Source organism: Dromaius novaehollandiae, chromosome 2, assembly GCF_036370855.1.
Source record: "Dromaius novaehollandiae isolate bDroNov1 chromosome 2, bDroNov1.hap1, whole genome shotgun sequence".
In the NCBI taxonomy this organism is placed as follows: domain Eukaryota; kingdom Metazoa; phylum Chordata; class Aves; order Casuariiformes; family Dromaiidae; genus Dromaius; species Dromaius novaehollandiae.
The window spans coordinates 70,077,586-70,093,628 of NC_088099.1; the positions used below are offsets into that span (position 1 = coordinate 70,077,586).

Below are 16,043 nucleotides of genomic sequence, written 5' to 3' on the forward strand. Positions count from 1 at the left end.
TATATGTGTGGGGGGGTGCGTGTATATACACACACATATATATTTTAATGTGCAAACTAGGAAGCAAACAAAAAGTGACTTTCTCCCTGAGGAAAGAATGGTCTTGAGAATGGCATGTCCTATAGTAACTTTGAAGATGGCCTATCTGAAATTTTAATTTCGCATGATACATTTCTGTTGTGTTTGTTTTAATATCTCTGGTGATGATCAATGTAGTTAGTGATCTGTCTTCATTATAAATAGTATTTTTTTATGTATTCACGGTTCATCAAAATTTAGTCTGATTAGATTTTGTGTAGAAAGAGGTTAGCTCAAAGAGGTAATCTTTTTGTTAGAATAATCTATAGTAGTTTTGAGTTCCTTTTTGAAGCCACTTGTGAGTTAAATTATGGTGGATTTCTTGGTTATTTCAAATAGCCTAGAATAAAATCTTTTGTTTAGAAGTAAGATAGGAGTTTTTAAACAAAAGAGGTTTTTCTAGGCTGTTTGTTTAGCTGTGGGGCAAAAACGTTTATTTTAAATTAAGGATGCTGATGTGTTTACAAGGTTGTTGGAGGTTTAAATTTGTTAGAAAAGAATCCTAGCAAAATTGAGGATCCATTATGATTTGTGCGCATGGTAACAAAAATGGGAAGTAGCTGTACTGTCACTGCAGTGAAATCACAGTGCTCCTATTGGTGTTGATCATAATGCTGGCAATGTACTGTTTTTGCAGCTCCCGTGTCAGACCTCAGCAGCAGGAAGTCAACTCTTTGTTGCCATGGTTGTGGAGTTGCACCATTAACTTGGAATATTTTTTCAGACTGAACTCATTCCTTCCCTGTTTTCAAGAATAAGTTAAAGATTAATGAAAACTGCAAATGTTTTCAATTTTAGTATACTTCCTGGTAAGACAAGGTTCTTTTAATGTGATTTTAGTTAACAATTACGTGAGGTGTCTGTATTTCTTTTCCTAAAACTACAAAGGAGCTTATTTACTTGCTTTTAAGTGTCATACTCCTTCCCGCACTATTCTTTGGTCTGTTCTGTACTTGATGTTTCTTTTCCCTGATCTTCTCTATTTATTGCTCACTTTTTTTTTCATTATTTCTTGTCTTTGTCTTTGTTCACATTTCCTCTTTGATTCTTTTCTTTATTTTCACACCTTCCTTATTTTTGTTTTTTTCACGTTTCACTTCCCTAAATTGGATGCAGGACTTATGGCCCAAGCTCTAGCTAGGTATGTAGCCCTCCTTGTTCACCTGCCTGTCTTTTTGACCCCTTAGATATGGGTGGGGAGTAGAACTTTAAAGATCTATCTGGACACGGGTTTTCTGACTGGAATAATCCAGTATTGTCCACCATGACCACCGGCACATCACAAGTCTCCAATTCATGCATGAACCGAGAAACACCAAGAGTTGTAGGAACTAACAAAAAGACCACAGCATCCAAGTTTTAGCTATGAGGATGAATAGAAAAGGTCATGTCTCGCGTCCGTTTGCAAGATTAGAATGTAGCTAGAGGACAAAAGTCACAATGAGGGTAGAGTTGAAGATGGCATCCTTTTCCAGGGTTGTGTGATTGGCAACATGGCAGAGCCCGAACACTATTTAAGGAAGGAGATAGTAGGGATGTCTTTACTTTACTTTAGCCCTGTTGCTCTTGAACTTACTGATCATTACAGGAGATGTTAGAATGAAAGATCGAAGTACAGACTAGAGCAAAGGAGATGACTCTGGATAAGAGAGGTAAATGAATAATATTGGCATAGTAGTGCAATTTCAGAATGAAGTTATCTGGGGAGTAAGATGTGGAAGTTAGGAAGAAAAAGAATGCAAGAAACATTCATGTAGAATCTTTTCTAAAAGTGGTTTCTCTTCTTTTTTAATAATGGTTGGAGGGGCTGGAAAAAAAAGGAGGCGACTTCTTGGAGAAAAAGCTTCCTCTAAATGACTGCAGAAGGCAGTTGGGAAGGTCAGGGTACTGATTAAAAGACCTGACTTAAAAGAAGACATTAAAGACACTATATCAAAGACAGTTCTGAATTTGTAGAAGTAGTAAAAGCCAGATTGCAGCAGGTCAAAGCAGAAATGGAGAGCTTAAAACAGTATTTGTAAAAATACCTGGGGGAAGTGGGATATCCAAACTGTCACCATGCCTTGTAAATGAGGCAGAAGAACAAAAGAGTCAAGGTTAAAAAATGTGAAAAAGGGAGTTGATCGGTAACAGGGGCAAGGGAAGCGAAAGAATGCAAGAGTACATTGAGAGTGGGCAAAGGTCACCAGCATTCATGCCCTGAAAATCACAGAAATGTCCAGTGATGGGAGTGAGGAGGAAGGTTTGGCAGGCTGGTTTGGCTGAGGCCAGAATAGGATAGGGGAAGGCTATCATAGCAGCAGGAGAGAGAGTATGTTGCTGCTTGGTGAGAAGAAATTTAAGCGAAAAGTCAGTCTGGGGAATGGAAGTACTGAATCAGTGTTGTGGCTGGATGAACTCGGGAGGCTGATGAAGTGTACAGCTGAAGGAGTGGAAGACAAAGGCATCAACAATGAGCTCAGTTGTGAAGGAAGGAAGGAAGCAACAGGCTGAAGAGAGGAGTTGGTGAATTATAGGTGACAGCAACATGAAGAGGGAGAGGTATGTATAACTGGATGTGACACTAAATCAACCCAGATTAAAATAAAATAATTAAACAAAAAGTCCAGGCTAGAGGAGGAGAGAACATGTGGGAAAGATAGCTGGGGGAGCCCTATATCACCATGATCAAAGGCAGGGAGAGTAATAGGGAGAAGGGGAAATCACTCTCAGAAAGTGTAGCTAAAGGAGGAGTTTCGGAAGAAGGCATCTTGATCTTGGAGGAAGTAGAGGGGAAGCTGTGGCTACTTACGGGCATTTTGAATGTGGAGTTTCAGAGAAGCTAAAAGAGGAGGCAGAGGGAAAGCAAGAGGCTGAGAGATGGGATGTGTAGGTAGCATAGTGGGAGTAAAGGCCTTGAGGTAGTGGCAAAACTAGGGTGGGAAGTAGAAGAAGGTGGACATGAAAGGAAGATGGCTGTTGGAGAGAAAGTCACCAGAGGCAGGGTGGTGGGGAAGTGGAGTTCTACTGTTGCTGTGAGGGGAGATGGGGGGAGAAGAAGGAGACAAAGATGGTCAGACATAGCAGATAGGAACCGAAGAGTGGTTAAAGTAACAGAAGACGACGTGGGGAAAAGAGCAAATGGAGCTAGTGTAAGGAAAGGAGGGAGACAGATGCTATGAGACAGTAAGGGATGTGGTGAGAGCCCTAGCAGAGTGGCAGATGGGCAAGGTTTAAAGAAAAGGGGAAAAAATAGCATCCGAGGAATTCATGGACTTAATCCACTATCAAGAGAAGTCTCATAAAGAGCTAGGGAATCACAGTCAAATGGGTAAAGTGTTGTACAATGTTTGTCTGGATCCTCAAAGGCTGTAGACTGAAATGCAGCTCCACAGTGGCTTCTTATTCTGCCAGTTCTGTCTTCCTGCATTACCAGAGTACGATAGAGCCTTGAAACCACTGAACTGATGAGTAGCTAATCCAGGTTTGTTACAGAAGATATGTGTACAGTAACGGACTTTCTCATCCCCACAAATGCATTTCATATGTAGTACATGTTGCATGTTTTCTGCATTTAGTTTCATACCTGGACATTTGCAGCCATAGCTCCCAAGCAGACTCTCTGAAAACTGTCTACTTGGTAAGAATTTCACGTGCTTATGCAATGTTTGGTTTTATTTGGAGTGAGCTAAAATATAATTGGTGGAACACGTTCCACTTTCAAATCATCTAACTGTATTTAAATCAGTAGGCATAAGTTCAGTCAGAACAGTGTAAAATCCCAGCAACAAGGGTGCTTTCTATGGCTACGATGTGAATTTGTGCTAGTGTCCTTCAGAACAGAATCCAGCCGGTTGGGCTGCATGAATAGAGGTAGGAGAAGAGTTTTCTCCATGCGTGAATTATTTATTCCGTGCTGGGAACATTCAAATACTAAGTATCTCCATATCTTAGGATTTTGAGCACAAGGGGCTGAAAGTGACACAGCAGTCATCCACGCAAAATTATTTATAGAGTGCAGCACAATAGCAGTGACACCAATGCATCCTTTAATGTCTGCTTAAACATCCTGATGTCATAGTTGACTTGAAAGGGATTGTTAGTTTGTCACTGGGAAAGACAACAATGCACTTACCCTCCCTGCACCAGCATCTTGAATGAGGAAGCTATTGAATGGAATATGCTTTAAGTGACCATATTTTATATTAAAATTTGATTAAATCCATTCTGTAGGCCACTTCAATGTGAGCCATAATTACACTGTTCTGTCAGTAACTGAGGTAATATGATAAGAAGAATGTCACATTCTCTGAACTGCTCTTAATGGAATATATATTACAGCTCAGTGCTTGCCATATTCAGCAGTCCTCATTTAATAAAAAAAAATGGACAACTAAACGGCTACTTAGAACTGTGAAGCTTGGTGGGTCACACTCTTCCTTCTTGTGCATTAGCTTTATTAGGTGTAATGCAGATCAGTGTGAGAGGAAGTCCTATGAAGGATCTGGAAAAGAAAGGAAGGTGGTGATGCAATGTTCTCCTACTAGTAAACATTTTTCATTTACACTGTACGTTATTGCAAGGCACGTGGCGGGACTGTACTATCTTGGTTCACCTCCTCTGAGATTTATTCTCAGATCATCTCCCTCTCGATAGATGAGAATGCACGTGGCTCTCCATGGCAGTATGTTTTACTGCAGCGGAGCTAGCAATAACATTTCATAGCCTTTCCTTAGAGGATTCAGCTCCTTGTGTACTTGTGTTGCTGTGCGGCTTTGTGTTTTCAGCCATCAAATACAGTTTCAGTTTTAATGAGTGTCATTCAAAGAAGGAAAAGGGAAAATCTTAAAATCTTGGTGAGGCAACTGAACAACCAAGAGCAAGGTAAGAAGTCAGCACCTGCATGTCAGGTCAAAGCTCCTTTTCAGACAGGTACTCTGTGTGTTGGGGCTTCTCTGCATGGCAACTTATTATAATTTATTTTAAAATAATGATTCACAGTTGGTTATTTGGTGCCAAAAGTCCCGAAAATCACATGTTTATACAGTTGTAAGAAAACAGAGTCTTAAAAATATATATATATACAGCTTGAGAAAACTGATTGAATTACAGCGAATTATGAGGTTAAAATAAGTAGTGGGGTCACTGGACATACCAGATTTGCAGTTTCCCTTCCTGTGCTACTATTTCTGGGAGGTCATTTTGTCTTAGTCTTATGCACACCAACATTTTCTTCCTTAATAATTTCTGACACCAAAACCATCTTATAAGCGTTCTCGGACAGGCTTTCATGAACAAAAAATTTGTGCTTGGTATCCTGAGAAGAGCTGTTAAAGTCTGTTGTGGGTAGGCTGTGATGGCTGAGGAAGTAATTAGGGAACCTGGTGATGTACTTCCTAGCTGAAGAAATTAATTTTCTGTGTATGCTAATCAATGTCTGAGGTTTCTGTTTGCCCTGGGAACTAAACATGCAAGAATTAATAGCTACGCTCTGAGCTTTGATGGGAAAAGTGTATTTGAGGGGGTATTTTTTAAATATCTCTCTGCTAAGAACACTAAAAGCGTCCAGGAAAAAATCAGCGACCTTGTTGTATTAAGACTTGAAACGCCATAGGATTGGCAGCTGGCTTGGACCAAGTTCTCTTATAAAAACACCCCTCAGCAATGTTGCAACATGCGGATGAACAGTGAGTGTCATTCTAACAGCAATGCAAAGGGCAATGTAAAAATAAAGAAAAGCAAGGATAAGAATTGCTGACCCAAGGCCCAGTCCTCTACTACCGAAGTCGAGGGACTTCTCAGTTTATTTCAGAGCAAGCCATACATCAGGCTAACTGTGGAAATATTTCTCCTAGTCCCATTGCTATTAGCTAATAATGCTTTGCTATAGCTAAGCAGAACCACTTACGCTGTGATCAGACGTTAGTAGCTCTGCTGGGTGTGGGGCTTGTGTCACTGATATTTGAAATGCAGATTTTTGGCAGTAGTGCATTTTATTTTCACCTCGGCAGCAAATTTAGCTTTCTTTGTACCGAAAATGTCTTTACGTTAGCTGATGACTGAGATGGGTGCACGTCTTCCCATGGGCCAAGGCTTTCAATTTGGGATGTCACTCAATTTATTAATGCGTGGAAGTGATTCATTTAGGAGAGGCTGCTCCCTGCTCTGTCTGTGCCTGCTAATTAGCAGATGAGTTTTGATGTCCTAATTGATGTGCTGCAGAGAGACAGCTGTGCACCCCAGCTGCCGGCCACCCCGGCGGGCAGGGGGAGGGAGGCAGCAGCACTGCTGCTGACAAATTGATTTAACTGGAGTGCCCTGCCTCGAGGGAGTCGCGCGCCGCGCTGTCACTGCCCATGACTGCAGGCTTTGTGGGCCACAAGTGCAGCAGCGCTGTAATTGCCCAACGACGTCCTTTCCGTTGCTTTGCTGAAATTCAGTTTGTCATGCCTTGTTGAGCTTTCCAGTCCCCCTCCTACACCTTGTGCGGAGATACTGTATTCTGCCTGACTTGCATTGCAGGGAAAAAGTCAGGCCGTTCAGAATGGGGAGTGGTCTTGTATTTAGTGTGCTAATAATCACTAAGGGTGATCACTTGGTCACCTATCCAAGTATTTGCATTTAATTCATAGGGAAGTATTCTCTAATTATATTGTACTTAGCAGGTAGTCATTATTATGAACCTTTTAACAGTAATGTTAGTGCATCGCGCTTCTTCCAAGAAGAAGAAGAAGAACCCATCCTCTTTAAATTGCAAGCATGAATTTAAGGCTTAAAGTCCAGTTTTGCCCCATTTTGTCCAACTTGGTAAATATGAGCATGTAACAGTTGCCTCTCCATCTCTTCACAAAAATGACAACTGTGGCACCAGGAAGTACAAATATCTAATTAATCTTTCATGTCACCCTCCCTCCTGAACAGATTCCCAAGCTGTGCGCTGCATCGCCGCCTCCTCCGGGAGGTCATTGGTAGGGCCTGAAGAGGCCCGAGGGTAGGTACCTCGGGGGGAAAAAAGTGCTTCCATGAACTCTGAGGTTTGCCACGCCATTACTTTTCTGCATGTCTGATGGAGAACTGAGCCCATCCAGCACACTTGTGCTTGGGCAGATTTATAGACTCCTCCCTAGCAGCAGCTGTTCGGGAGTTAATGGCAAGTTTTGCGTGCAGAAGGCATATGGGTTTCCCGAGCGGTGGCTGCCGAGTGACCCGTTGTGTTTGCAGGAACGTAATGGCAATTTTTTTTGTTTATTTGTTCCCTGTATGGCATTTGTGTGAGTGATGGGCAGTCAGCAGAAAGGAGAAGGATGAAGGTTTATGCCATTGCCTGTTGAGGCAGAAGTAAGGTGTGTATTTGTATGCAGGTATTTAGCCTCAAGGCTGCAAGAGTTTTTGTCAGACTGATCATATGTTCAAAGGTAAGTGATGGCCGCTATAATTTTTCAGAGAACTCTCTATGTTACACTGAATTATAGTCCGAAAGAGCAGCAAAAATTGTTACAGAAAAAATTAATCAAGATTCCATCAATCCTGTACGCCACTGCTCTCCACCCCTCTGTATGGGAACAAAACGGTAGTGGTTAAGCTGGAGCAAATAGGATTTAGGTAAATGAGGCTTCCTTGTAAATCAGTTTCCTTAACTAGCAGATTTTTTTCTCAAAACTCCTGTTATCCTGCATGTTTTTTTAGAATAAGTGTGCCTCTTTTCGGGTCAGCCTCGGTACCACATGTTGCTGTGATGGTGATTAGCGTCCTTGAATAGCATGGCTTGTTGTCTTTGTTTTATTTCCAGTGAGATATAATGTAAGCAATTAGGCATTTTTCCCTCAGGGAATGACAGAGGCATACACTGCATAATGAGTAACATGTTTTGTGGTTAAAAATAATGTTTATTGTCAGTCTTTATTTCATTTTCTAGCAGCAGCTGAGTATTTACTGAGTGCTGCTCAGTGATATTACCTAGGAGTTATGGGCTGAGGAAACAATGTCTGAAACTGCAATGTCAGGGAAGTCCTTTTTATCCCAGTGGGGCACGAATGAATAAGGCACAGGCACTCTTTGGCCCATTGCTAACACTGACAGTTCTCGTGCTCCAATAATGTGTAGCCTTGGGCCTGGTGCAGAGAACATACGTAACACCCTGGACGTGCCAATAAGTCACATGCACTGACTTGAAATCTTTGCATTAAAATGTATTGTTTGTTGCAGAAAGTGTACTGCAGGTCTTGGAGCCTTTACTCTGAGGGTCAGGTCTCGATCTGGCTTCATGTGCAACTCTGTCTTTTCATTGCCTTATCTCAGAGGGGAAAGCATCCTGATAATCCTTTTTTTGTCATTAACACAGCCATATCAGCTGACTATGAGCAGATGCCATCTAGACTGTTCAGCTGCTATTCTAGATTCTGTCACTATGAAAAGCCAGTTCTTCCTTCCTTCATCCTTTTGACACGTTAGGGTAAAATGCCAGCTACCTCTGGCTGCCACCAAACCTCCCTTTGCTGAAAAGGATCAATACTAGCTAACAAGGTAGGCCGTTTCTGTTAAACACTGTTAGATGTCTTGTTGACCTTCTTCGGGATTCATTTGTTGTAGTTTTCACACCCCCCCCCCAACTAAGATTACTTATATTTAACATTTTAAGCTATCGCCTCACCGATGAGAGAACTTTACTAGCAGCTTCAAACATACAGCACTGGAAACTGCCTATCTGCTCATACATCTGCACCATAACAATTAGCCATTGCACATCAGAGAAGTGTTTGTTCCAACATATATTGCTTAATGCTGTTTTTTGCTGCCTTGATTTAATTTTGTTTGGTAAGAGGTAAATGGAATGCTAAAGGTACATGTGCAAGACAGCCTCCACAATATATTGTCATGACTGAGAGGACTGAGGTACTACTGCTTCTTCAACTGGCAGATGAGTGAACAAACACCACAAAGAAGCCAGTGCTGAGCTCTTTTATTTTGACAACTCTAATGTTGTCTAAATAAATAATGTTGTAAATAATAATGTCTAAATAAATAAATAATGTTGTCTAATGTCTAACTTATACTAATATTTCATAATATTTCAATGACCAGCAAAGGTGGAGCCCTAATTGTGTCTCTTAACTGTTGCTACTGCAAAGCACCTTTTAAATCGTTCTAAAGTCCATACTTGATCTTCCTAGTGCTTTTGACACCTAGAGCACAAAATGTTGTTAAATTACTCAGCAAGAGCTGTTGGCCCAGATTGCATCCAAGCCATAGCATAGAGATGTATCTAGTATGAGAGATTTCAAGGAGCTAGAAGAGGCAGTGACCTCTTTTCTCTGGGAGGGCACTTGACCTTCATTTTTCAAGGAAATGGTCAGAAATTAATTATTCTACTTCTCGTTGTCCAAGAAGCTATGCTCCCTTTTCTTTGGCAAGCATCTTAAGAGTAGTGATGAACACATTCTGCACAACCAGACTGATTATTGTAACTCACTGAAGCTGGAGATAAAAGCTCCACAGAAACTCCCAACTATTGCGGAACACAGCAGCCTACCTCATTAGCAGGAAGAGCACTGAAAACACACAGCGCCTATGCTGTGCATCGTCAGCTGCCATCCCGTTTGCTTCAGCAGCCAACTGCATGCTCACTCAATGTATAAGGTCATTAAAGGACTGTGGTATGGACACTCTTCTGACCGCAGCTCTTGCGATAGATTCATATCCTTGGGACAGTGCTGTCAACCATGTGCAGCATGGAACTTCCTGAAACTGGAGAAGAGTGATTTGGGCCAAAGACCTTTTCCTAGATTTCAGAGGGAGCAACCAAAAAAATCTGAGCTCTGGCATTTTCAGAACAAGGTTCATCTTTTTTGAAGGAATCCTTCAGCTGTAACAGAAGAGTTGCTTAAAAATGTGCATATCAGAAAGGAAGGATACCTGAACTCAGAACAAGAGTCTGTGCTGGAGAACTGTGTGAAGTTCCCTTAATGAAATTGCCATTCTAATAGAGTCGGAGATGTCCTACAAATGCTAACATTTTACTGATAAACATGTCAGAATATACTGTGGGTAGAAGCACAGCCTTGCAGTCTGGATAGATGTCAAGAGGTCATTTAGCTTCTTTATGTAGCCAGGTTCCTACAAGAACAGTGGGCTTCTCCCCATGTGCAGGCACGTGTCCATAGGCTGCTTTTGCTGATGCAAAGGTTAGTGAAGGCTTGGAAGTCCAGGGCAGAAGGTCGGGGAGAAGGCAGCAGGGAGGACCAGATGTAGAACAGAAACACCAGTAAGGTGGCCCTCAGAAAGACCATAGAGGGTTTTGGGCCGCGTGCTGACAAAGGGACTAGTGGTTGGGAGGGAAGAAAGTATTGTTTGATGCCCATAGACAGGAAGATGGAAATTTGTCGGTGTGCACTTGTGCACCCCTGTTCTCACGGTCTCAGAGATGTAAGACGAAGGCAGGGCAGCTTGAAGGGTGAATCAGCCAGGCAGTTGCATGGGAATGCCAGGTTCTGCCAGCCCTTGTTTGGCTAAGACAGGAAGCTGTGCTGAAGAGGCAAGGGCTGTTATGTTTCCCTCTGCTGTGTGGACTACCACAGTTTTAATGCTGTTTCTGCTAGAAGGAATATCTAAAGGTCACCTAGTTCTGCTGGGATGTAGGATTATTTATCATTAGATTGTCTCTTATGGGGTGTTTTCTTAAAAATCTCCAAGGAAGGAGATTGCATACATTTCCATACATAGTGGCCTTTTTAGTTTGAAGGTCTTTCCTCAAGCTTAATTAGAGTCATGGAAGCATTCTTTTTTTGTTGCAAGTTAAACCAATTATTTTTTGCCTTGACACAGAGAACAACTGATCATTGTCCTCATTCACCAGAGTATTTTCCCTCTCAGAAAGCTTTTACAAGGTCTCCTTTTTTACCATGACTATGAAACCACATCTTTCAGTCTCTCCTTCCTGGTCAAAGCTTTAAAAACTCTCTTAAGTATGTTGCTTCCCTCTGGATTCTCTCCAGTATCTCTTCACTTCAAGTGGAATACCCCAAACAAGATCCAGGACATCAGCTGCGGCCTCCGCAGCGTGGAGTGGAGGAAAATAATTGCCTCCTGTGTCTTGTATATAGCATTTCTATTAATATGTCACAGGATGAGATTTGTCTTTTTAACAGGTTTTGAACTTTTTTTTTGGTAGTATTTTTGCCTGGGTAGCTCACCCCATTGTGTACCCCTGGTGTTTTATACCCAAATGCAGATGTCTGCATCTAAGGACATCTGATTTCATGGTGAACTTTTTGTCCTAATGGAAGTAGCCCACTGAATCTTGATTTATTGCTAAAGTCAGAAAGGCTTAGCAGTAACTCTTCATAAAGTATATTGGTCTTAATGATATCGATAACATTCTCATGACTGCATCTGGCTTTAAGTTGTTGGTGAGAAGAGGGATTGACTCTACTATTTTGTTCGGAGGTTTATGGTACCTAATAGCAGAGTAGAAATTAAAGAGGGTGAGGTGCTGCTTTCCATATGAAGCCAAATGTGGCAACAAGTCAGAAAGTCTCATAGATGCCAAAGTCCTATGGGTTTCCTACTGAAATAAATGGCATGCCCTGTAATGCATTACACATCTTTCTCTGACCCAGGGTGCCTTACTTTTAGCAGCACTCAGCTCTGCCATTTGTACAGGCGTTCATATTTCACTTTCTCCAGTTAATCCTAATAATCAGCTTTTGGAAGAACATGACAGCATAACATATGGGTGGTAAAACTGCTCATAAACTGTAATAACAGGGCCAAGAAAGATTATATAGATAGATGTGCTATGCTTATTGTGACATTCCCTGATTAGGAGGTATAGCTACTTATTACAGCCATTACCTTAGTGACTTGGAAGCAGACTGAAGCTGTTATTTGAAAAACAGGTTATAAGTCCAAATTTAAAACAAATGTGTACTTGTAATGTGTAAGAGAGATAATTATGGTTGCAGTTCTGTTCTTCAGTGTGCAGATAGTAATTTTGTTCATTTATGGTTGCAGACGGATAATGTTTCCTGTAAGACTGGCATTGGCAGGATTAAGTGTGTGTTAACAGTAAGTAGGCACTCTGTAATACATGGTTATCATTTTATTGATAAGGTTCTAGGGAGATGAAGACCAGCCAGAAACAAGAGTTCAAATTATTCCTTACTATAGCACCAAAAGACTTTTTTTTTTTTTGTTCTGTTCTTGGATATTCATCTTTTTCTAATCATATGAAGTGCTTTTATTTCTTCTTTTCTTCTTAATTGGAAACTTTTAAGTTGGTTTTATTTTCAGTGTAAGCAGCTGAGTTGGGCATCTGCAGATCTGTGCCTTTAGGAACGAAATTTAGTTTCCACTGAAAGTAGTATGGGTTTTGCTATTGATTTTACAGGGGGTAGTATATTAGTATATTCTTATGAATGTGTGTGTGAGAGAGAAGAATAGGAAAAAAAAACTATTAAAGGTACTCTTCTGATTTTATGTTTTCTAAGGGTTATTCAACAGGTATTTGAGGGCAATTAACAGAAAATATTCAACAGCTACCCTGCATTTCCAGATTCAAAGAAAAACATAGCAATATGCAGGTCAGGTTGCTAAAGTGCTTTTAAGATGTTGGGGTTAGGTGTTAGATAAACAACTGATTAATTATTCAGGTATTCCAGTTTTAGAATCATGTGGTACTCTTCACTGCAATTTCATTAAATTGGCATAAAGCAGGAAAAATACCATTATGGAGCAAGCTCGAGATACCTCATAAACATCTTTGTGTTTGATTTAGGCAGCAAAATGTGTCTTGCAGTTTATTAAGGGAAAGGGGTGTATATATATGTGTGTGAGTAGAATAAAGTGACATAGTTTATACATTATATATAATTATGTATAATCTATATTGTATATCTATAATTCTGCATAAATATATACAGAATTTAGGCAGAAAATGCAGATGCCATAAAATATATAGTTTTAGAATTTCCAAAATGATTTAAGTTCTTAGAATAAAATAAAAAGCTCAGTGTGGGCTGTGAGATTACACTTGAACAACTCAAACAAGATTTTAGCAAAAGCTTGGTAGCCCCTGGAGTCATATAAAGCAAACATGATTAAAAGGAGGTTTAATTTAGCATCAGGAAAAGCCCTGACTGGTTTCTGTTCTTTTATTGTCTTTTTTTAATTCTACATTAATAAGTTCATGAAAGCAGTATTATGGCTAAATGAGTGTGTTTTATCTCCGTTTTCCACAGTTACGTGAGGAGATAATTACTCACGGAGCCCTTTGTATTCTGTTAGGACCATCCCTGAAGGATCTCCCCTTTTTCCTGTAGCTCATGGGACACAGCACTGATGTGTACAGGACTTCCAACTTGTAAGACTGTGTGAGTAGCCCTTCAAGAAAATATATGCCAGGAGTTTCATTACACATCCATGTCTTCAATATTATACACATATGTTTGGTAAGCTATACCTTGGGACGCACAGACTAACCCATTACTTTCCTGCTGTGTCTTTACTCTCATTTTTCTCATATTTAAAGATTTGTAAGCCTGTCAAGGCAAGGGTTATGTTTTTTGTTCTGCAAAGAGCCTAGCACAGTTGTTGGCTATGTAAGTGTAAGCAGTATTCAAGATTGTTCACATTAGTGTGAGGGATGGGTTCAATACAGAACCAAGACTAATTGTTTCTGAGACTGAAGTCTTTACTGTCATTATGAAAGAATACATGGCTGTTTATGAGACATCAGCACAGGCACTTTAGTTGTTCTCTTCCAGATGTGTTCATAAGTCTTTTATTAGGTAGCATTAAACCAAATTATGACATTCTTCATAGACATTAACTGTTCCATTAGGATATGCTAGGGTGCCATACAGACAGATTTAAGTAATTCAGGAGCTCGGAGACCTGAATCGTGATTGTCGTGGCAGCGGTGAGTTCTCTGGTGATGCAGTGCCATTTTAACACACAGAAGATAATTTGGGCTCTAATTTTATACAGGCATAAAGTGAACTACCTGTGAGTCAAGGCACCCAGAAAGTAACCTGAAGTAACATTCTGAGGAAAAAATGAATGCATCTTTAAGGAAAGGATTGTTTGTTAGTTTTGTAATGGAGAGCAAATCACTGTTTAAATCCATAATGGTTAAACTTTATTTGAATATGACTAATGGCCCACATACATACATTTTCTGATCTGTAAATAGACTCCCCTTTCCCTGCTCCTGGGTGATCTAATCATTGCCAAAAGGTGGTTAATACCTCTTTAAGTTATTACCACTCTGGGTAAATACTCTAATATAATCAGGACTGGACTTCATAGACAACACCAAGACCGCTATCCTGTATTTAGCCTCTGAAGGGTTACAGTCTTCAATATTCTTAAGCGTGGTGTCTGATTACAAGTGCCCCATGATATGATTTCTTTTTCTCATTTTGTCTCAGAATCTCTTGTAAGCCAAAACACCAATTCCCCTGGCTTGGAGGTCACATCCTCATGCTGCTTTGCTCATCTTTGTTGCCCCTCTTCCCAACTTAGAGCCATAAATAATGCTTGCTTCCTACTCCATCTGTTCCTCCCCCCTTGTAGCCTCTTTCTGCAAGAGCAAAGTCTTTTTTTCAGGCCAGAGGCTCAAAGAACAAAAAGCTTTTATTTCCACACTTCTGGCTGCCTGGGACTTTGACCACAGAAAAGAAGGATGTGGCCTGAAAAAAATAAGGGATGTGATAATCCAGCTTGAGAATGTCAGAAGAGATATGGTTGACTCTGAAATGGAGTCAGCAGACTTGGCCCTGGCAGGCTCTGTGGTATGAAAATGTTCTCTCAGAAGTACCGATGACTGATTATTAAAAGAAAACATGAATTTCATGAGACAGCTTTGATTTTTTGGTAATATATGTATGTATCAGGATCAAATATATAGCTATTCCAGGACTTTTATGGAAGAAAGTTCACGTAAATCTGGAGTTTTCCCTGGCATGTTTATTTTTCATATAAACATTAGCAAGTGTCTCTTACACAGTATGTTGCTTTGTACAGCAATAAAAGGGAAATGTTGGGAAACACTTCGGTAGCCAGTTTCTTAGCTGTTACTAGCCAGTGGCAAATAATAGTATCATTTTTTTTGTTACTTGTCAATGCTAACACTGTGAATTAAATTCTAGATATAACAAGTAATCTGAATTGTGTATTAGTGACCAGATTATATACCTAACCTTACATAGGTAACAAATTATGCTACCTGTGCCAATATATTGCATGTATCACCTAGGAATACAAGCTGTGCCTTTGCCACAAGTGCTGTCTAATAAATGGGATTTTACTAGCAGAATCATAGAAGACAGTGCTGGAAGGTCCAAAGGTCGTCTAGTCCAGGTTCCCTGCAACAAGGATCAGCTCTTCCTTAACCATGCCCCAAAAGTCGTTATGTTCCAGTTTGTTTGGAGAACTTGCTCCCTGCTGTGGTCTACAGTTTGTTGCCTTTTTCTCTTACACAGTGAGAATCCACTCTGCAGCTATAGCAAGAAGGTGCAGGGAGAGGTCAGTCACTCAGATCCGTCAGTCCAGGCTTGGATTTACTGGAGAAGGGGACGATGTTCTGAGGATTCACAGGTCGGGATTTACTGTGCCCTGTGGCAGGGAAATGCTAACACAGCACTTCCCCCACCATTTCCATAGGCCCAGAGTTGGGCTGAGGTGTTGTCTGATGCCTCTTTACAACTTCATAGGTAATAATCAGTACCTTAAAAACTGCCTGCAGAGCAGTAGGCAACCCAGTGCAGACCTCAAAGCAGGGGTGTGCCCAACTAGCTAGCTGCCCTGCTTCTCATTAACTTCACCATGGCCATAGCCACACTGTTACATGAGGTGGCAAAGCCAGAGATAGTGACTAGCAAGGCCAGTCTCTGGATGGAGAAGGTTCAGCTCCTGCTCAGGTGAACGTGCTATGAAGTTGTCTGAACTACTGATGTAATATGATCATCTAAGAGCAGGTGGGTGAAGAA

The 16,043-nt window shown here is 40.7% G+C and overlaps 1 protein-coding gene across 7 annotated transcripts in view; it reads left to right on the top strand.

Annotated features, from left to right (window-relative positions):
* LOC112983031 (poly(rC)-binding protein 3-like) overlaps positions 1–16,043 on the top strand; it is a 507,597-nt gene that overhangs the window by 395,779 nt on the left and 95,775 nt on the right. For 3 of the 7 annotated variants that reach the window (XM_064506732.1, XM_064506736.1, XM_064506737.1), the window contains exons 8-9: positions 12,067–12,120; positions 13,293–13,424. The exons of 3 other annotated variants lie outside the window; for them this stretch is intronic. In XM_064506732.1, coding sequence (XP_064362802.1) covers positions 13,393–13,424 — 32 coding nt within the window. In that variant the 5' untranslated portion in view covers positions 12,067–12,120; positions 13,293–13,392. The remainder of the gene's footprint in view (positions 1–12,066; positions 12,121–13,292; positions 13,425–16,043) is intronic. One more of the 7 variants, XM_064506731.1, reaches the window with a different exon arrangement.